The sequence below is a fragment of the Manis javanica genome, chromosome 1 (assembly GCF_040802235.1).
Source record: "Manis javanica isolate MJ-LG chromosome 1, MJ_LKY, whole genome shotgun sequence".
In the NCBI taxonomy this organism is placed as follows: Eukaryota; Metazoa; Chordata; class Mammalia; order Pholidota; family Manidae; genus Manis; species Manis javanica.
Genome location: NC_133156.1, coordinates 180,183,317 through 180,198,601, shown reverse-complemented (window position 1 = coordinate 180,198,601; position 15,285 = coordinate 180,183,317). Strand labels below are relative to the sequence as shown.

The window sequence follows — 15,285 nt, the reverse complement described above, 5'->3', positions numbered from 1 at the left end:
CACTGGCTTCTCTCAGTATTCCATTTCCATCTGGGCATTCTCACAGGAGCTTCAAATTCACCTTGGGCAATAGTGATTCTCTTCTTATTTCTCTTCCTATGTTCTTTTCTTAATTTAAAACACCACATTCCCTCTAAATGCTTGGGCTAGAAATGTAGGAGTCATTTGTCATTACTGCGGTTGTTTGCTTACTGAACATCTACTGTGTGCCAGACATCTTGGGTACTTTGCATTCTTGATTTGCTTTATTCCTTGAAAGAGCCCTATGTAGTAGAAACTACTTCATTCCATCTTACAAAGCTTGAATCTGAGGTTCCCAGGGCTTAATAACCTTGAGTCCAGGGTTATGTAACTAGTAAATGGTGGAACTGGGATTTGATAACAGACTTGTCTGATCCAAAGTCCATTCCCTTAATCTTAGTCACTATACTGCACTGACTTCTTCCTGAATTCCTACATATAACTGCTCATTATTCCTTTTCATTTTACCACTGAAATGTCTCTTGAAACAATTCTTTTCTTTCTTTGGTCACTGCTGCTACCTTGTTCAGACACACACCTTGTACATACTTAAATGTATGTATACAGGTCGTGGTTTTCTCTAGTTACAAATGTGATATACACTGTCTGTAAGGAAATTCATTACAGATCTAGATAATGAAAGTTCTTCAACCCCAGCTTCTAAAGATAATCACCATTAACAGTATACATTCCTCAATTGTGTTCTCTGTATAAAGTGGCATATTGTGCTTTTATAAATGGAATCACATCATATTGAAATTCACTTTTCTTATTTATCAGCACATATAGATTTACCTTGTTCTTTTTTGCTTTAATTAGGTAAACATACACATTTTACAAAGTTCAATAGGCACAAAAGGGCATATTATGAAAATCAGTCCCTTCACCCTTGTTCCCAGGTCACCCATCGGAACTGCTGTCACCAATTTCCTGCGTAGGCTTCTGAGGCTTCATTTCTCTTAATAGCAGCATAGCTTCCCCATTGTATGGATGTACGAGGTCCGTGTAACAAATTATTTTGGCGTTTCATTAGTGGACACAGATTGGTTCTGTTGTTTACCCACTGAATTCCACGTCAATTTTATTAATTACTTATCACTCTAAACTTTTGTTAGTAATGTGGCGTTCCTGACTGTATAGATGCGCCATAATTCATTTATCCACTTCTCCACTAATGAGAATTCAGGCTTAAATACCAGTTGCCCGCTCGTAGGACACTTACGCTATTAAGCATTTCTGCCATTTTGTTGGCAATATAATTTCTCATGTACTCCACCCAAATGTGAGCTCCTCAAAGGCAAGTAAAAGTATTCATATTCATGTCTGTATCCTCATAGCCTAGCCCCGAAGTTAGTCCAGAGTATACACTCACCACGCTTGAGTGTAATGAATTGAATCGCCCGCCCTAGTTTTAGGAATCCAATGCCTGGAGGAGGAAGGCGAAAGCTGCGCAGTTCCGGCTTCAGGGCCGGAACTTTTGTTGGAAGGATCTTTGTTTCTCTAGGAGGATTTTATCCGCAAAGCGTGCCCCGCACAAGCATGGTAGCAAGGCACCGGAAGTAGCCGGTTATTTTACTGGAGTCAGTTCTTCCGCGGGGCGGAAAAGGCTTGCCTGCCTGTGTCTCTACCATTTTTACTCACCTTTCCTTGCAGGGCTCCATGAGTAAGCTGTGGCGGCGCGGGAGCACCTCTGGGGCAATGGAAGCTCCTGAGCCGGGTAAGCGTGAGTCGATAAAGCAACATAGGCCTTCTTAGAAAAGGAGTCTCTTCTTTCTTTTTCCTCAGAGCTTCCAGGGTATTCGCCGCCGGTGGGAGAGCTAAAGGCGGGGCTGCTGTTATGGTAACAGTATCGTGTGAAGAGGGAGACCTCTCAGGAGTTTTGGGTCTTTCAACTCTCCCTGCCCGACTCCTGCCGTACACCGTTGACAGGCTTTTCCTTCCGCAGGGGAAGCGCTGGAGTTGAGTCTGGCCGGTACCCACGGCCACGGAGTGCACAAAAAAAAGCACAAGAAGCACAAGAAGAAACACAAGAAGAAGCACCATCAGGAAGAGGAGGCTGGGCCCACGCAGTCGTCTCCTCCCAAGCCTCAGCTTAAACTCAAAATCAAGTTGGGCGGACAGGTTCTGGGCACCAAAAGGTGAGGCCAAGAGAGCCCAAGTTTTACTTGGGAAACTTGAGCAGCAGACAGTGATAGAAGAAGCTGGCTGGGCATTCCATTTCCAGAATGGACGCGGTGACTTCTGGTTAAGGCAGCAAGAACCCAAGAGGGTGTAGGGAAGGCTGGATGTAACTTCTGAGCAGGAAAAGACAGTTGCTTAACTCACAGAGTGGTTGCTTCTCTGCAGTGTTCCTACCTTCACTGTGATCCCTGAGGGACCTCGGTCACCCTCACCCCTAATGGTTGTGGACAATGAAGAGGAACCTATGGAAGGAGTTCCCCTTGAGCAGTACCGTGCCTGGCTGGGTGAGAAGGATCTGGAGGTGGGGAAACTGGGCTTCTCATTATACCTGTTACGGAAAAAGGGTTGTTCTGAGGAGGGTGGGAATTTTGAGTGTCCCAGTATTAACTGGAACAAATTAGGGTTTCCCATCTATAAACAGTTAGCTCTCCAATTTTCTTTTACAGATGAAGACAGTAATCTGTCCCCCTCCCCACTTCGGGACCTGACCGGGGGCTTAGGGGGTCAGGAGGAAGAAGAGGAACAGAGGTGGCTGGATGCCCTGGAGAAAGGGGAGCTTGATGACAATGGAGATCTCAAGAAGGAGATCAATGAGCGGCTGCTCACTGCTCGACAGGTAAATTGTTTCATTCTTTACACTTGCCAATATGTACTGCAAACTTTCCAGGTTCTAAGAACTTTGCCACACAGTGGGGATATCAGTGGTGAAAAAAGACAGACAAGGCTTCTGTGTTCATGGAGCTTGTATTTCTGTGTATGTGTGTGTGTGTGTGAGGGGGTAAATAAGTAAATAATTTTGAAAAGCTGTAAGGTTTATAATAAAAATAGGGCGATGATATAGAAAGTGGTGGAAAAGAGACATTAGATAGGGTAGTCAGGGAAGACTTTCTGAAGGAATAACATTTCCAGTACCAGAGGAGCTTTACCTGCAGAGAGACCAGCAGGTGCACAGGCCTCAAGAGTGAAACATACCAGTAGTGGTCAAGGAGAAGAATAAGTGTGACTAAGCCACAGAAAGGTTGTATGCAGAGAAACAATATACTTTATTTATATTTCAATAGATTATGTTGGCTTCTTAGTGGGGGTAAGGAGAGAAGACAGACCAGCTAGGAATCTGTTGAAGTAGTCAGGTGAGAAATGGTCATGGCTCCAGCCACGGTGAAGTTGTGGAGATGGAGAAATCAGATTTTGAATTTCTGAATATATATTGGAAATCGACACTTGTTGGGGGACTGGGAGGAACAAAAGGAACCAAGGACCACCCCGAGCTTTTGAGTTATCCAGTTGTTGCTATGAATTGAGATAAAAATATTTAAAACAAACAAAACCTCTGGAGAGGTGGTATCATTTTGGTACACGGGGCAGGCAGGTAACATTACTAATGCTTTTTCACTTGAGAATCAGGGATCTAAAGATGAAAGTCCGGAGACCTGGGACGAGGCAGTGTTAAGGTCTCCTGGAGAGGGTGCTCATCTCTCCACCCGTTCTCTTAAGGCCTGAGCTCCTCAAGACCCTGCTTTTAAGTTCCTGCTATGCCATTCGAGAAGACCACACTTCTCCATTTCTTAACACCACCCGATCTGTCTCTCCCCAGCGAGCTTTGCTCCAGAAGGCGCGGAGTCAGCCTTCCCCTATTCTGCCGCTGCCTGTGGCTGGGGGCTGCCCAGCCCCGGTCCTCACGGAGGAGATGCTGCTGAAGCGCGAGGAGCGGGCGCGGAAGAGACGGCTGCAGGCGGCGCGACGGGCGGAGGAGCACAAGAACCAGACTATTGAGCGCCTCACCAAGACTGCGGCGCCCACCGGGCGGGGAGGCCGAGGAGCCGCGCGGGGCGAGCGGCGGGGAGGGCGGGCCTCAGCCCCAGCCCCCATGGTGCGCTACAGCAGTGGGGCACAAGGTTCCACCCTTTCCTTCCCACCTGGAATCCCCGCCCCCGTGCCAGTGTCTCAGCGGCCATCTTCTTCAGCCCCTCCTCCTCGATGCTCTGTCCCCGGTTGCCCCCACCCGCGCCGCTATGCCTGCTCCCGCACCGGCCAGGCGCTCTGCAGCCTTCAGTGCTACCGCATCAACCTGCAGATGCGGTTGGGGGGCCCAGAGGGCCCCGGATCCCCCCTTTTGGCTACCTAAGACCCTTATCTAACCCAGACTCTGCGCTCTCTCCCCAATTCCACTGTATTCCCCATCCTATTAAATTTCCTCCGGTGCCTCGACTCGTACAGATTTGGGGGAATGGGGTATGGGCTGGCCAAATCCCCTTACGCACTTATGGCCCCCACCGGAGCTTGAGTCGACGCCTGCAAAACGTCCACCAGGCCGAATGAAGACAGGCTTCTGTGCACTCCGACTATGCCTGACTTTTAGGACCCCACTTTTTCCAGCGGGATTACCTGGGGTGGTAGAGCCTTGGACGTCATTCCGAAAATAGGGCTCAGTCCAATCAGCAGGAACTTTGCTCTTCTGGATGGCTGTTCATTGGTTGATAATAGCTATGCTGTCCATATTGGCTATTGTCGTTGTCAGTCAGAGCCTTGGGTCGAACTTGCCTTACTCTTTGTCTGCGCGAGCTCCTGTTGTCTGGGAGAGTCGCAGAGAAGCTGCAGTAGATTGGTCACCGGGAGAAACCTCTGGTCCGCTCCTATTGGCCCGTCCTCTGGAGGGCGAAGCCGATTGGTAGGACAGAGAAACCTGGGACCTAGTTGGCCGAGCTCTCCCCGGATGGCAGCTCCGGTCGCGGAGTGATGGTGGCGGCAGCGAAGATGAGCCGGGCTGGGACCATGGCGGTGGCGGCAGAGGTGGCAGGGGCGGGGCAGCTGGCGGTAGAGAAGGCTGTGGTCTTCAGGGGGCTGTAGGTGAAGGCATGGCTCAGGCCAGCAGCGGGAACGGCAGCGAGGAGGCCTGGGGGGCACTTCGGGTGCCGCAACAGCAGGTATCCCAACTGCTCCAAAAGCCTATCAACAGCCATTTATTTCTCTTTCCCCTTTTCCTTTTTCCTTGCCCCTTTTGGGGGTGGGGGAAGAACTCCCCGAGCTAGAGGTACTGTGAAGTTCCTAAATACGTCCCTTCCATTCTGTCTAAACTTTGTAATGTAGATGCAGTTGACTTTGCCTGCAGCTTCATAGACCCCATCCCGTGGCTGCAATGGAAGCTTGCAGTGGCTCTCCAGTGACCAGAGGCATAGTGAGGCCCCAGGGAGGCTCCCTCTGTCTTGCAACAGTTATCTGTGATGTTTTCCTGTGTGTCTATTGTCACAACAGAGTCCCGCAGCGTCTTCTGTTGAGGGAGCAATTTGGAGAAGAGCTGGAACCCAGACTTGCGCCCTGGATGCCATTCTTTATCATCCACAGCAATCCCATCTGGTTGGGAGCACTACTCTGGGTTTCACACTGCCCCTCCTCTGCTCTAGGAAGCCTAAAACCCAGGGGTGGAAAGATACAGAGTGGGGATGGGGACTGGCAGACCCTAGGGGATGGTTAAAAGCACGTTCGTTTTGGAATTTACCTTAAACCTTTACCAATTGAGACTTTGAGGTAGCTCAGATTGTTTTCTGGTTTCTGCCAAAACACTCCCTTAACAGAGAACACCCTGGGGAGCCAGCCTCGAGTGTGAGAGCAGTCTCCAATATACAGAGCTGAAGTCTGCCTCTTTGTATGTCCGTTCACACCTTGCATCTTGTTTTTTGGCCTGATCCTTGCTATTCCCAGTGCTCTTCCATGTTGACATCCCTTCAGACATTTGAACGCTCCTCTCAGCATCATTCCTCCCTCTCCCCATAGAGCTCTCTGAGCTAGACTTGGTTCACAGGGTAGGATCGTGTATGTGTATGCAGGGGGTGTGGGTGAACAGTGCCTTGGGCTGGTGTCTCCCTTGATTCTAAGTGCCTCCTTGCTCCCAGCTTCGAATGCTGTGCCCAGGAGTGAACAACCAGCCCTACCTCTGTGAGAGTGGTCACTGCTGCGGGGAGACTGGCTGCTGCACCTACTATTATGAGCTCTGGTGTGAGTCTCCACGGGGGCTCTTCTTGGGTCCTTCCACCCACCCTCCTTGAGACCTCAGAATTCCAGCCTTCAAGGACCCTTCCACACGGGAGCCATCTAAGAACATCCCTCCTCACCCCCTTGCAGGGTTCTGGCTGCTCTGGACTGTCCTCATCCTCTTTAGCTGCTGTTGCGCCTTCCGCCATCGACGAGCTAAACTCCGGCTGCAGCACCAGCAGCGTCAGCGTGAGATCAACCTGCTGGCCTACAATGGGGCCTGCCACGGGGCCAGCCCTGGCCCTGCAGGTTCACTGCTTGACCTTCGTGAGTGACTTGCGCTCCATGCTCCCGGCGGCTCCTCCCAAGCCAGGACCCTGAATCATCCCCACATTCTCTTCTCAGACATTTCAAAACACACCTTTCCCTAATAGGAAAGAGGCCACCACCCCACCCCTGCTTGCCTTCAACCACCCATGCTATTCTTTCCCATAGGCCTCCTCAGCGCCTTCAAACCCCCAGCCTATGAGGATGTGGTTCACCGTCCAGGGACACCGCCGCCTCCTTATACTGCAGCCTCAGGCTGCGCCTTGACTGCTTCGGGTGAATGCACATGCTGTTCCTCTGCTTCTAGCTGCCCTGCCCACTGCGAGGGAACAAATATGGAAGGTGTTGCCTCCCACCAGAGTGGGCCCCCACATCAGGAGAGTGAGCCTGGGGCAGGGGTGAGCCCTGTTCCCACACCACCCTCCTGCCGCCATCGCCACCTGACTGGTGACTCAGGTATCGAGCTGTGCCCTTGTCCTGACTCCAGTGAGGGTGAGCCAGTCAAGGCTAGGGCTAGTGCCATTCCGCTAGATCTGGAGGACCACTCCCCTTGCAGACTGCCCCTAGATCCTGAATCCGGGGTCTCTCCTGTGGGGCTGGCTTCCAGTGAAGGGGACATCCTATAAGCAGTTTGGGGAGGGTGGGTGAGTTACTTGCCCACCAGAAATAGCCCTGGTCTCAACTCTTCAAGTTCTCCTTGGCCTCTCCTTGCCCTCCTAGAATCTGAGAAAGCTAGAGTCTGAGGAGAGGGGCAGTGTTTGGGGGACTGTGCTAGCTCTACCCCCAAGACAGGAGCCTTTGATCTCATTAAAGAGATGTGAACCAGCTGCTGGTGAATTTGGGTGGACTAGTGCTCAACTCACTGCATTGCACTTGACCTGACTGGATTTGGAGGGAACAGATAATAGCCACTTTCCCCACCTTCTCTGAAGATCAGCAGGCAGTCCTAAGGCCTGGACTGAGCTGAGACTTCTCGGTGAGGCAAAGCTGGCAAAAGTAATAGAGTTTGGCATGGTTTTCCAATTTATTTAGAAAAATAGACTCTGAATTCACATTCACCCCAGGACTATGTGGGATGACAATAAGGAGACACCTGAGATGAACTGAGGAGGGTTTGAAGCACTGGTATCTGAAGATTGAGAGCAGAAGCTAGAGAGCCTGTCCCTCTAGTTGAGTGGCATAAGAGGCCTGGCTTCCTCTATCCTACCCCTTCAGTCAGTAGTCTTCAGCCATGACCAGTAGGACAAGGCTGGTCCAGCCCTGAAAAGGGCGGCAGCCCATGCCCCGCCCATCCCGGTCACTGTACTGCTCCCACAGGAAACCTGTGGCCTGGTACTGCCGCCACACATTGCTCACCACATTGGCACGGAGCTCACTGTGGAGCTTAGCAGCCCGGGCCTGGTGGGGACCCTCCAGGTGCCCATAGTGATGGAGAGCGCCCAAGGCTAGATAGTTGACATTGAGCCACACCGCACCCCGCCAGTAGGGAGGATCATGCTCTGAATTACGCTGACCGTAAAAGGGGCTGGAGGCTGCAAGGGAGCGCAAACCAAAGGGGCTCCAGAGATGGCGGCTGTCAGCTAGAACATCCAGCAGGGGCCCAAGGCGGGATGATCTGGGGTTCAGCAGCCGCAGCAGCAAGGGAAAAAGACTAACATAGCCCAAGGCATCCACATATTGTAAGTGAGGGTGGGGCTGACCCACTACCCGCACCAGCCCTTGTGGAGTCTGAGGCTTCAGCTGCACTGCTTTTGTGTGGTTCCCAAAATCTGCAAAGACTCCTAGCTCTGGGGCCCAGTGCAGCTCATCCAGGCTGTCCTCTGCCTCCAGTGAAGCAGCGAGGGGGCCCAATTCCACAACTGCCTCAGTTTCTCCCAGCCACTCTGCCAGCCGTGCCAGCACACGGGCACCCAGTGCCACCCAGCACCGTAAGTCTAGGTGCCGCTCAGTGGCTGAAGGGTGTGAAGCCCTGGGATAGTCATCCAGCCCTGAAGGCAGTGTCTTGGGGTTTAACAGGGTTGGCAAGGCTGGGTCTCGGCCCCGCCATCGGTAAGATAGTGGCTCTGGCCCTGCCTGGCTTTGATGGAGCCAGGAGAACCAGGCATGCAGGCGGGGAAAGGCCCTGCGGAGGAAGGCAAAGTCAGCAGGGTCACCACTGTCTAGCATGTGGGCTACAGGTAAAAGCAGGGTTGGGGGGTTGGCATGGCCTGCACGTTGAACCAGGAATTCTGGGGGTACCCTGGCTCGGGCCTCATCCCCCAGCACCTGTTCCCGCCCAATCCAGCCATCAGCATTAAGCAGCCCCAGCCAGTGGCCTAGGGCCTCCCGGGTAAAGTGGGGATCCCACCGCTGGACCACCAACTGGTGAAAGCCCTCATCCCAAAGGAAGCCTCGTGGGAAGAATGACCGGGAAGGCACTGCTGTGAAAAGTGGTACAGGTGGAAAGAGGGCTGGGTCTACCTTCTGTTCAGACCCTTCAACCCCCATGTCTGGCAACACCAAGCTCTGTCCATAAAAGTAGCCAATCCCACCAAGGAGGCCGCTGAGGGCAGCCTGACCCAAAGTCTGCTCCCCAGTGCTCAGGCCCTTCTCCTTCAGCTGGAAGGTCTTCTCAAAGCGCTCCCTAAAGGCCTCAGCATGGCTCTCCAGGGCCTGGGTTAGCAGGCTGCCTGCCAGCTGCTCCAGAGGTTGGCTTCCTGCTGCTCGGGCACTGCCTGATTCAAACACCAACTCCATGGAAAAGGGGACTTTCACTGTCACCTGTTGTATCAAGAATTGCCCTTGTCCCTGTCCTTGCCCACTTCGGCCTCTGTCCTCCCACTTCAGAGATCCTGACAAGCCGAGGTAGCGTTCAGGGGAGGACCCCGGGGGCCGATGCTGAAACCAGCTATTTAGGCGACTCTTTACCATCTCTGTCAGCAAGGGAAGTCCTGGGTTGGAGGACCAGAAGACATTGTAGCTTGAAGGGAAGAAGATAAAACAGGAAATATTATTCAGGAGAAAGTGGTGGTGATTAAAAAAAAGAAATATGAGGTGATCAAGATGAGAAGGGTCTTGGCAATGTACATGGAGCCTGCTGAGAAAAGAAAGAACTGGTGGAAAGAGAGTGGAGTGGGAGAGAGATAAATCAGGCTAAGTTAGCATCCACACATTCCATACCCCTCACTGTCTTCCCCCAGTTACCTGCCATACTTGAGGGTAGTATCCCCTGGACTGGTTGGTGCCAGAAGTGTAAAGCGGAAGTCACCAAGTTCACTGGTATGCCCACCGATGAACTTCAATTGCCCCTTGGTCCCAACCTCTGGCACTAGGACCTCCTTGCCATCTGTCACCACATAGAAGAACAGGGACACCAAAGGTAAGGTGGAAGTACCTGAGGCCTGGGTGACCAAGGAGGAAAGAAAAATACAGCATTAGATTGACACTCTCTTGAGAATCAGGCTTACTGAAGGAAAGGGATACCAAAAGGAGCAACATGGTTAACAACATATATCTGGCAGTGTTGAGGGTCTCCAGCCATTGGCAAGAGATAAACAAGCTTCTCTGGGAAATTATGCAGTAATTTCGTACTATGTACTATGCTAAGAACTCAACCTATTTCATTTAATTCATAACAGTCCTCTGAGTTAGGTGATATTTTTATCTCCATTTTACAGACAAGGAAACCAAGGCTTAGGAATAATAGAAAGAGATGGTCTTACAAGCAAGTTTTTAGGGCAGGCAGCCTGATTCAGAACCCCTGTTGCTAATCCCTCACCTCATACTGCATTTTCTGGCAGCAAAGGAAGGATGGAGGGAGTCAGTGCTGGGTTAAGGACATCCTGAGGCCCTGACCTGAGGCTCCACAGTCACTCTCCAGCTCCAGTCCCCTCCGTGCTGACCCCCAGGTCTCTTGACGAACTCAGTGGTGAGCCTTAAGGCCCCATCCTGGATGTGTTGCCGCCCGAAGGAGAGACCATCATGGAACTGCCATCCATAGGGGCCCACGCCGTCCCCCTGCTCACACGTGTGCCTGAGCTTAGGGGTCCCCAGGGTGGCACCTTGCTGTGCCCACATCAGTCCTGGAGGTAGAACAGCCACGTAAGTCAAAGAGAGCAGGGGACCTGTCCCTCTGGCTCTCCCAGAATTTCAGTCATCCCTCTTCATCACTCTCCTGACCCACTCCAACCCACCCTTGCTGGGTCGTGAAGCTGGGGCCCCCAGGTTAGGAGTCCTCCTGCCTGCTGGGCTCTGGTCCCATTTACCGGTGAGGAGGGGTTGCGGGCTGCGAGTCTTCATGCCAAAGTATACGTGAGGGCGGTAAGTGCCCCAGAAGAGGTCCGGGGACACGGCGGGGCTGGAAGAGTCAGGAAGCAGCGCCGGGGGCGCGGAATGCAGCGTGACTGCCCGCCGCGCACGGTGCCACGCTAGTAGCCAGCGTCCCGACAGGCCCAGGGCGAGAGACAGGGCCACGACGGCCAGAGCTGCTCCCCACGCCGCGCCACGGGCCCCGCCACCCCGGCCGTCCCGTCGCGCGGGACCGCCCCGAGCTGCCCTCTCGGCTGCCCGCGCTCCGTCTGCCGGAGCTCCACGGCGCCGCCGCTCGCCCCGAGCCATCCTGGCACGGAGGTCGGTGTCGCGGGGTCTCGGGGAGGAGGCAACCGAGCCCGGGTGCTTTCTCGCCTACCCGGCTCGAGCACAGCGCCCGACAGACCCCTGCTCGTCAGCCGCACCTGCTAGCCCGAGCCTCCCGCTCCGCTTCCGCATCCTGCAGAAAGTCCCGCCCCGCCCCGCCACGTCAGGTTCTGTCCCCAAGCCCGGAAATGCCGTTGGAGGCCCGCCTGGGACTCGCTCTCATTATTTGGCGTACTAACGGAGTTTTACAAGGTAGTAGAGAAAACCTATCCCACACTGTTTCTTTTTTTTTTTAAAGCAACAACTATGTTTTAAGAACCTGAGACGCTGTGCAGAATGTTTTACATTTAGTCGTCTTCCACCCCGCCCCAATCAGCTGGCTGAAAACTACGGCCTGGAAGTTCATTAACTTGGCCCTATCCGGAGCCGGGAAGTGGCTAAGCTAGCTGGGATCCCAGATACATCTGAATCAGACTGGACCATTTTGTCCACACCCATGATTTCTTTCCTAGTGAAGTGGAAAGTGCAGGAATAGACACAAGAGGAAGCCTGGAATCTCTTCTAGCAGCGTCTTTCATCGACCCTGTGACTTTAAACAATACATAGCTCCACTCAAATAGGAAAACGGTGGTGCATGCACTTAAAGAATACTTTTCCTACTCTTTTTTTCTACAACCCAGGATGCAAAGGAGCTTAGGGGAAGGATTGCTTTTGTCCGGATCAGAGAAAGATGTAGCATTTGCATCGCAGGTTGACTTAAAAGTCAACATTACATTTGATGGTGGTGCAGAAATGCAACTTAGATTCAGTTACCAATGTCTCATCAACAGTTTAGCATAAAAGGTATTTTCATAAAGTAAAAGTCCCTACCATCCTTTTAAAAACCCTACTCCACACTCTTATTCTAGGTATTATCACACCTTCCATTCAAACTCATTATATAAAACTAGTAATTTATGTTGCTTGCCTACTTCCTCTTCACTATAATCTTGATTTCTGACCCCACCCTCCGCTGGTAGACTTCTTGCTCATTCAGCAATCACCTTTTGGCAAAACCCAGTGGTTAGTCCTGCCTTTATCTTTCTTGCTACAATTGCACCTGGTCCACATCTCTATTGTAGCTTATTACATACCTGAGTATGATTATTTATCTTTGTATCCCAGTACTAATCACAGTTATAAACACAAGGTAGATGCTAAATACTTGTAAATTCAATAAAGATTTATCACACACTCTGTATCAGGCATTAAGCAAGGTGCTGGGGACACAAAGAAAACAGCCCTAACCTCAAGTTCACAATCTAGAAGTACAGTGCCAGCACTCAGTCTATGTTTACAGCAATATTTGTACAATCCCCATTTTTACAGATTTGAGGAGAGTGGCTGTCTAGCCAAAGATAGCCACAGAGCTGGGAACTCAAATCTAGGTTGTCAATATCCTTTCAACTAGAGCGTAAGACCTCTTAGTAACTTATTATGCTCCAAGTAATCTTCTAGGCACTTTACAGATATCAGTTTATTTAATCCCCTCAACAGTCCTATAAGGTGGATACTGTTGTCCCTGTTTTACATATGAGGAAACAGGCACTGAGAGATCAAGAAATTTGGTACACAATTACTTACGGGAAAAACTGGATTTCAACCCCAGGTATTCCTGGCACTTTACTATGCTATACTGCCTCTAAGTAGTTTTCTTTCTTATAAAAGGAGAGGGAAAAGAACAACCCTTTGAATATACCACCCTTTAAAGCAGGGAAGCAGTATTCTAATACTGTAGGGGAGTCATGGGAAATGTATTTGGCAAAGTACAAAGCAGCCAGTCTAGAGATCCTTCACTGCCTAAAGAAGCATTCTGAGGTTCTTTAAACCAGTGGCTACCAACCATTTTTTTCCTACAACCCACAATAAGAAAATCAATCTATACTGCAACCAACTATATGCAGACACACACATATACATACTTACATGCTTATATATGCATGTATATGTGTGTATATGTGTATTCATGGTTATATACTTAAAACTTAAGTTTCTTCAAAGAATACTTCCCATTCCATGTGCCATACACTATGATACTTTTTATTCTATTTTACTTTGTTTTCTAAAGGCTGAATTAACCCACTAAATTGATTTCACGATCCACACTAACAAGTGGTAAACCAGTATGAAAACCACTTTAGGCACAGTGCCTAAAGTACTTAAAGCACTATTCTCCGAAAAAAGTATAGTGAGACATAAAACCAGTGATATGCTTCGGAAAGATAAAATTAAGCAGCTGCAAAAATGACTAGGGAAGAGACCAGATGGGAGAATGCAACAATGATATAGGAGAGTAAACAGGAATGGAGAGAACATTTCAGGAGCTTTTGTTTAAAACAGTATTCTGACCTTACTGAGTGTATATGCAGAAAAAGGGAAAGGGCAGAACCAGAGATAATGCTGTGGTTTACAATCCAGGTGGCTGAACAGATGAAGTACCTCTAAAAGGAATGGGGAAGTCAGGAGGAGAGGCAAATATATGCTAACATAAAACTATCCATTCTATTTTGGACAAAGAGTGTTGGTGGGATTTGGAGGAAACTGGTAGTAGGTAACCTGACTATAACACAAAAGCTGAGATTAGAGCCAAACAGAAACGTAGGGATTAATGAAAAGAGGAAAGCTCAAGTTATGATGGAAGATGCCCCAAAAATTGAGAGAGAAGAAAAAGGATGAGAGTATTACACCTTTATGGTTAAGAAAAGGACTCAAAAGAAAGAAGAGTTCTACAAGAGAGTGAATTGAATGCGACAGATGCTAGAGATAGAAAGATGAAGACAGAGAAAACTGCACAGGATTTGGCTAACAGAAGTACGAGGTACCTTGAGTGAGTGGTGGGAAATGCCAAATTAAAAGAGTTAAGCGAGGAGCATTGTAACCAGATTCCACAACAGCAACAGATGATAACAACAACATACAGGTAACAAAAATTAAGATACAACAAAATTTTTAAAAAAAGAGTTAAGCGATTAGTGATGGTAAGAAAGTGAACTAAATTCAAGTTTGTCCAGGCCCCTCCCCATCTGATCTCGTCCCAGAAACACTGGTTGGATCTGTAGTCATGGGGCTCTTTTTGGTGCTGAGGTCCTCCACATCGCGATTTGAGTGATTAAGGAAAACTCTTCTTAGATAGGTTTCTTAGTAGTCCCAGATTAAAATCTGTTTATTGTTCTCTTGCGCTGTCAGCGCCCCGCACCAGCGCCTGACTTGTCCCCGCTCTCTGCCGCGCCCCTGGCCTGGATGTGGGAGGCGAAGGCGGAGAGCATTTCCTGGGCGGTGAGGTGGGTGCCGCGCATAATCAGGCGATGCCCGTCTCCTAGGGAAGAAACAAACTCATCAGCTACCTGGAGGATGGCGAGGCTGGGGCTGAGGACGCGCCTGCCAACCCCCCTCGCCTGACTCCCACCGAACAGCACGTCCACGCAGGGCTCGGAGCCGTCGTGCCTCACATCTGCAATCACCAAGCAGTTGAAGTTGGTAGAGCGGACCTTCTCGCTGCTCACTGCCTGAAGGAAGGTCCTGCGGTGGGAAAACGGCTTGAACGCCCGGCCGCGGGGTCTGGACCCCCGGCGGGAGAAAGACGCGCCCCTTCCCGTCCCCTCTCTCTCTGCTTCCTACCTCGTCGACTCCACGTTCTTTTCAAAGGGGCAGAATTGAACCCGAACTTGCTTGACAGACCGGAGTCCAAGCCGAGCCAAGGCCGCTGCCATGGTGAACCCCCCGCCCCGGAAGGACTCGCGCGCGGAAGGGTTCCGGTGCAAGAGGAGCCCTGCTTCCGCGTCGCCCGGGCCCCTCACGGTGGCGACTCCCTGCTGCCGTCCTCCGCGCAGCCCGCCCCGCAAACGGCCGCCCTGGCCCGATTGGAGGAGAAAGGCCAGGAGAGAGAGGTGGTTTCGGTACAGGGTATGGAGGGGCCCAAAGAAAGCGGTAATACTACCTATCATTAATAGTCCTTTTGTACCACGGACAATAAATAGGGCAAAGGCTGTTTGCGCCTGGCCCCGACAACACGACCATCATCTTCTGCAGCCTTTCCCTCACCCTGCTGTGCCAGATCTAGGTTAACACCATCTTAAATGTCGGTCCCTTCCAAGGAGAGGGCAGGATTTACACCTACCAGGGGGTCAGCCTCAC

At 50.9% G+C, this 15,285-nt stretch overlaps 4 protein-coding genes across 8 annotated transcripts; 2 read left to right on the top strand and 2 right to left on the bottom strand.

Moving 5' to 3' along the window:
• The first annotated feature begins 1,582 nt into the window (after positions 1 to 1,582).
• Positions 1,583 to 4,410, top strand: INO80B (INO80 complex subunit B). The gene is made up of 5 exons (XM_017668737.3): positions 1,583 to 1,738; positions 1,967 to 2,159; positions 2,368 to 2,486; positions 2,649 to 2,818; positions 3,797 to 4,410. Exons 1-5 carry the CDS (start codon positions 1,681 to 1,683, stop codon positions 4,325 to 4,327), a joined length of 1,071 nt encoding a protein of 356 aa, XP_017524226.1. The 5' UTR covers positions 1,583 to 1,680; the 3' UTR covers positions 4,328 to 4,410.
• Positions 4,411 to 4,849: 439 nt separating this feature from the next.
• Positions 4,850 to 7,323, top strand: WBP1 (WW domain binding protein 1). Of its 4 annotated transcripts, none has more exons than XM_037027192.2 (5): positions 4,850 to 5,126; positions 5,455 to 5,556; positions 6,093 to 6,195; positions 6,322 to 6,498; positions 6,667 to 7,323. In XM_037027192.2, the coding sequence occupies exons 1-5, from the start codon at positions 5,058 to 5,060 to the stop codon at positions 7,122 to 7,124; spliced, it is 909 nt and encodes a 302-aa protein (XP_036883087.1). In that variant the 5' UTR covers positions 4,850 to 5,057; the 3' UTR covers positions 7,125 to 7,323. The 4 variants fall into 4 exon arrangements, with proteins under 4 accessions (XP_036883087.1, XP_036883089.1, XP_017524227.1 ...); XM_037027194.2 differs by lacking the exon at positions 5,455 to 5,556 and adding an exon at positions 5,290 to 5,377 and having other exon boundaries at positions 4,853 to 5,126; XM_017668738.3 differs by lacking the exon at positions 5,455 to 5,556 and having other exon boundaries at positions 4,859 to 5,126.
• A 186-nt stretch (positions 7,324 to 7,509) lies between these two features.
• On the bottom strand, positions 7,510 to 11,261 carry MOGS (mannosyl-oligosaccharide glucosidase). Of its 2 annotated transcripts, none has more exons than XM_017668735.3 (4): positions 10,671 to 11,261; positions 10,333 to 10,559; positions 9,682 to 9,878; positions 7,510 to 9,457 (listed from the first exon to the last, which is right to left on the bottom strand). In XM_017668735.3, exons 1-4 carry the CDS (start codon positions 11,092 to 11,094, stop codon positions 7,714 to 7,716), a joined length of 2,592 nt encoding a protein of 863 aa, XP_017524224.2. In that variant the 5' UTR covers positions 11,095 to 11,261; the 3' UTR covers positions 7,510 to 7,713. The 2 variants fall into 2 exon arrangements, with proteins under 2 accessions (XP_017524224.2, XP_017524225.2); XM_017668736.3 differs by having other exon boundaries at positions 10,743 to 11,261.
• A 3,020-nt stretch (positions 11,262 to 14,281) lies between these two features.
• Positions 14,282 to 15,234, bottom strand: MRPL53 (mitochondrial ribosomal protein L53). The gene is made up of 3 exons (XM_017668716.3): positions 14,770 to 15,234; positions 14,558 to 14,670; positions 14,282 to 14,467 (listed from the first exon to the last, which is right to left on the bottom strand). The coding sequence occupies exons 1-3, from the start codon at positions 15,093 to 15,095 to the stop codon at positions 14,334 to 14,336; spliced, it is 573 nt and encodes a 190-aa protein (XP_017524205.1). The 5' UTR covers positions 15,096 to 15,234; the 3' UTR covers positions 14,282 to 14,333.
• Between the last annotated feature and the right edge of the window lie 51 nt (positions 15,235 to 15,285).

Bases quoted from the DNA above. Each gene is read 5' to 3' on its own strand.
- INO80B (XM_017668737.3), top strand. From the start codon at position 1,681: ATGAGTAAGCTGTGGCGGCGCGGGAGCACCTCTGGGGCAATGGAAGCT. The intron at 1,739-1,966 runs GTAAGCGTGAGT...TTCCTTCCGCAG, and splicing joins AATGGAAGCTCCTGAGCCGG to GGGAAGCGCTGGAGTTGAGT. The intron at 2,819-3,796 runs GTAAATTGTTTC...GTCTCTCCCCAG, and splicing joins GGCTGCTCACTGCTCGACAG to CGAGCTTTGCTCCAGAAGGC.
- WBP1 (XM_037027192.2), top strand. From the start codon at position 5,058: ATGGCTCAGGCCAGCAGCGGGAACGGCAGCGAGGAGGCCTGGGGGGCA. The intron at 5,557-6,092 runs GTTGGGAGCACT...CCTTGCTCCCAG, and splicing joins ATCCACAGCAATCCCATCTG to CTTCGAATGCTGTGCCCAGG. The intron at 6,196-6,321 runs GTGAGTCTCCAC...ACCCCCTTGCAG, and splicing joins CTACTATTATGAGCTCTGGT to GGTTCTGGCTGCTCTGGACT.
- MOGS (XM_017668735.3), bottom strand. From the start codon at position 11,094: ATGGCTCGGGGCGAGCGGCGGCGCCGTGGAGCTCCGGCAGACGGAGCG. The intron at 10,560-10,670 runs GTGGGTTGGAGT...TTCTACCTCCAG, and splicing joins AGCTTCACGACCCAGCAAGG to GACTGATGTGGGCACAGCAA. The intron at 9,458-9,681 runs GTAACTGGGGGA...CTTCCCTTCAAG, and splicing joins ACTACCCTCAAGTATGGCAG to CTACAATGTCTTCTGGTCCT.
- MRPL53 (XM_017668716.3), bottom strand. From the start codon at position 15,095: ATGATAGGTAGTATTACCGCTTTCTTTGGGCCCCTCCATACCCTGTAC. The intron at 14,671-14,769 runs GTAGGAAGCAGA...TTCCCACCGCAG, and splicing joins AAGAACGTGGAGTCGACGAG to GACCTTCCTTCAGGCAGTGA. The intron at 14,468-14,557 runs GTGGGAGTCAGG...TTTCTTCCCTAG, and splicing joins CTGCGTGGACGTGCTGTTCG to GAGACGGGCATCGCCTGATT.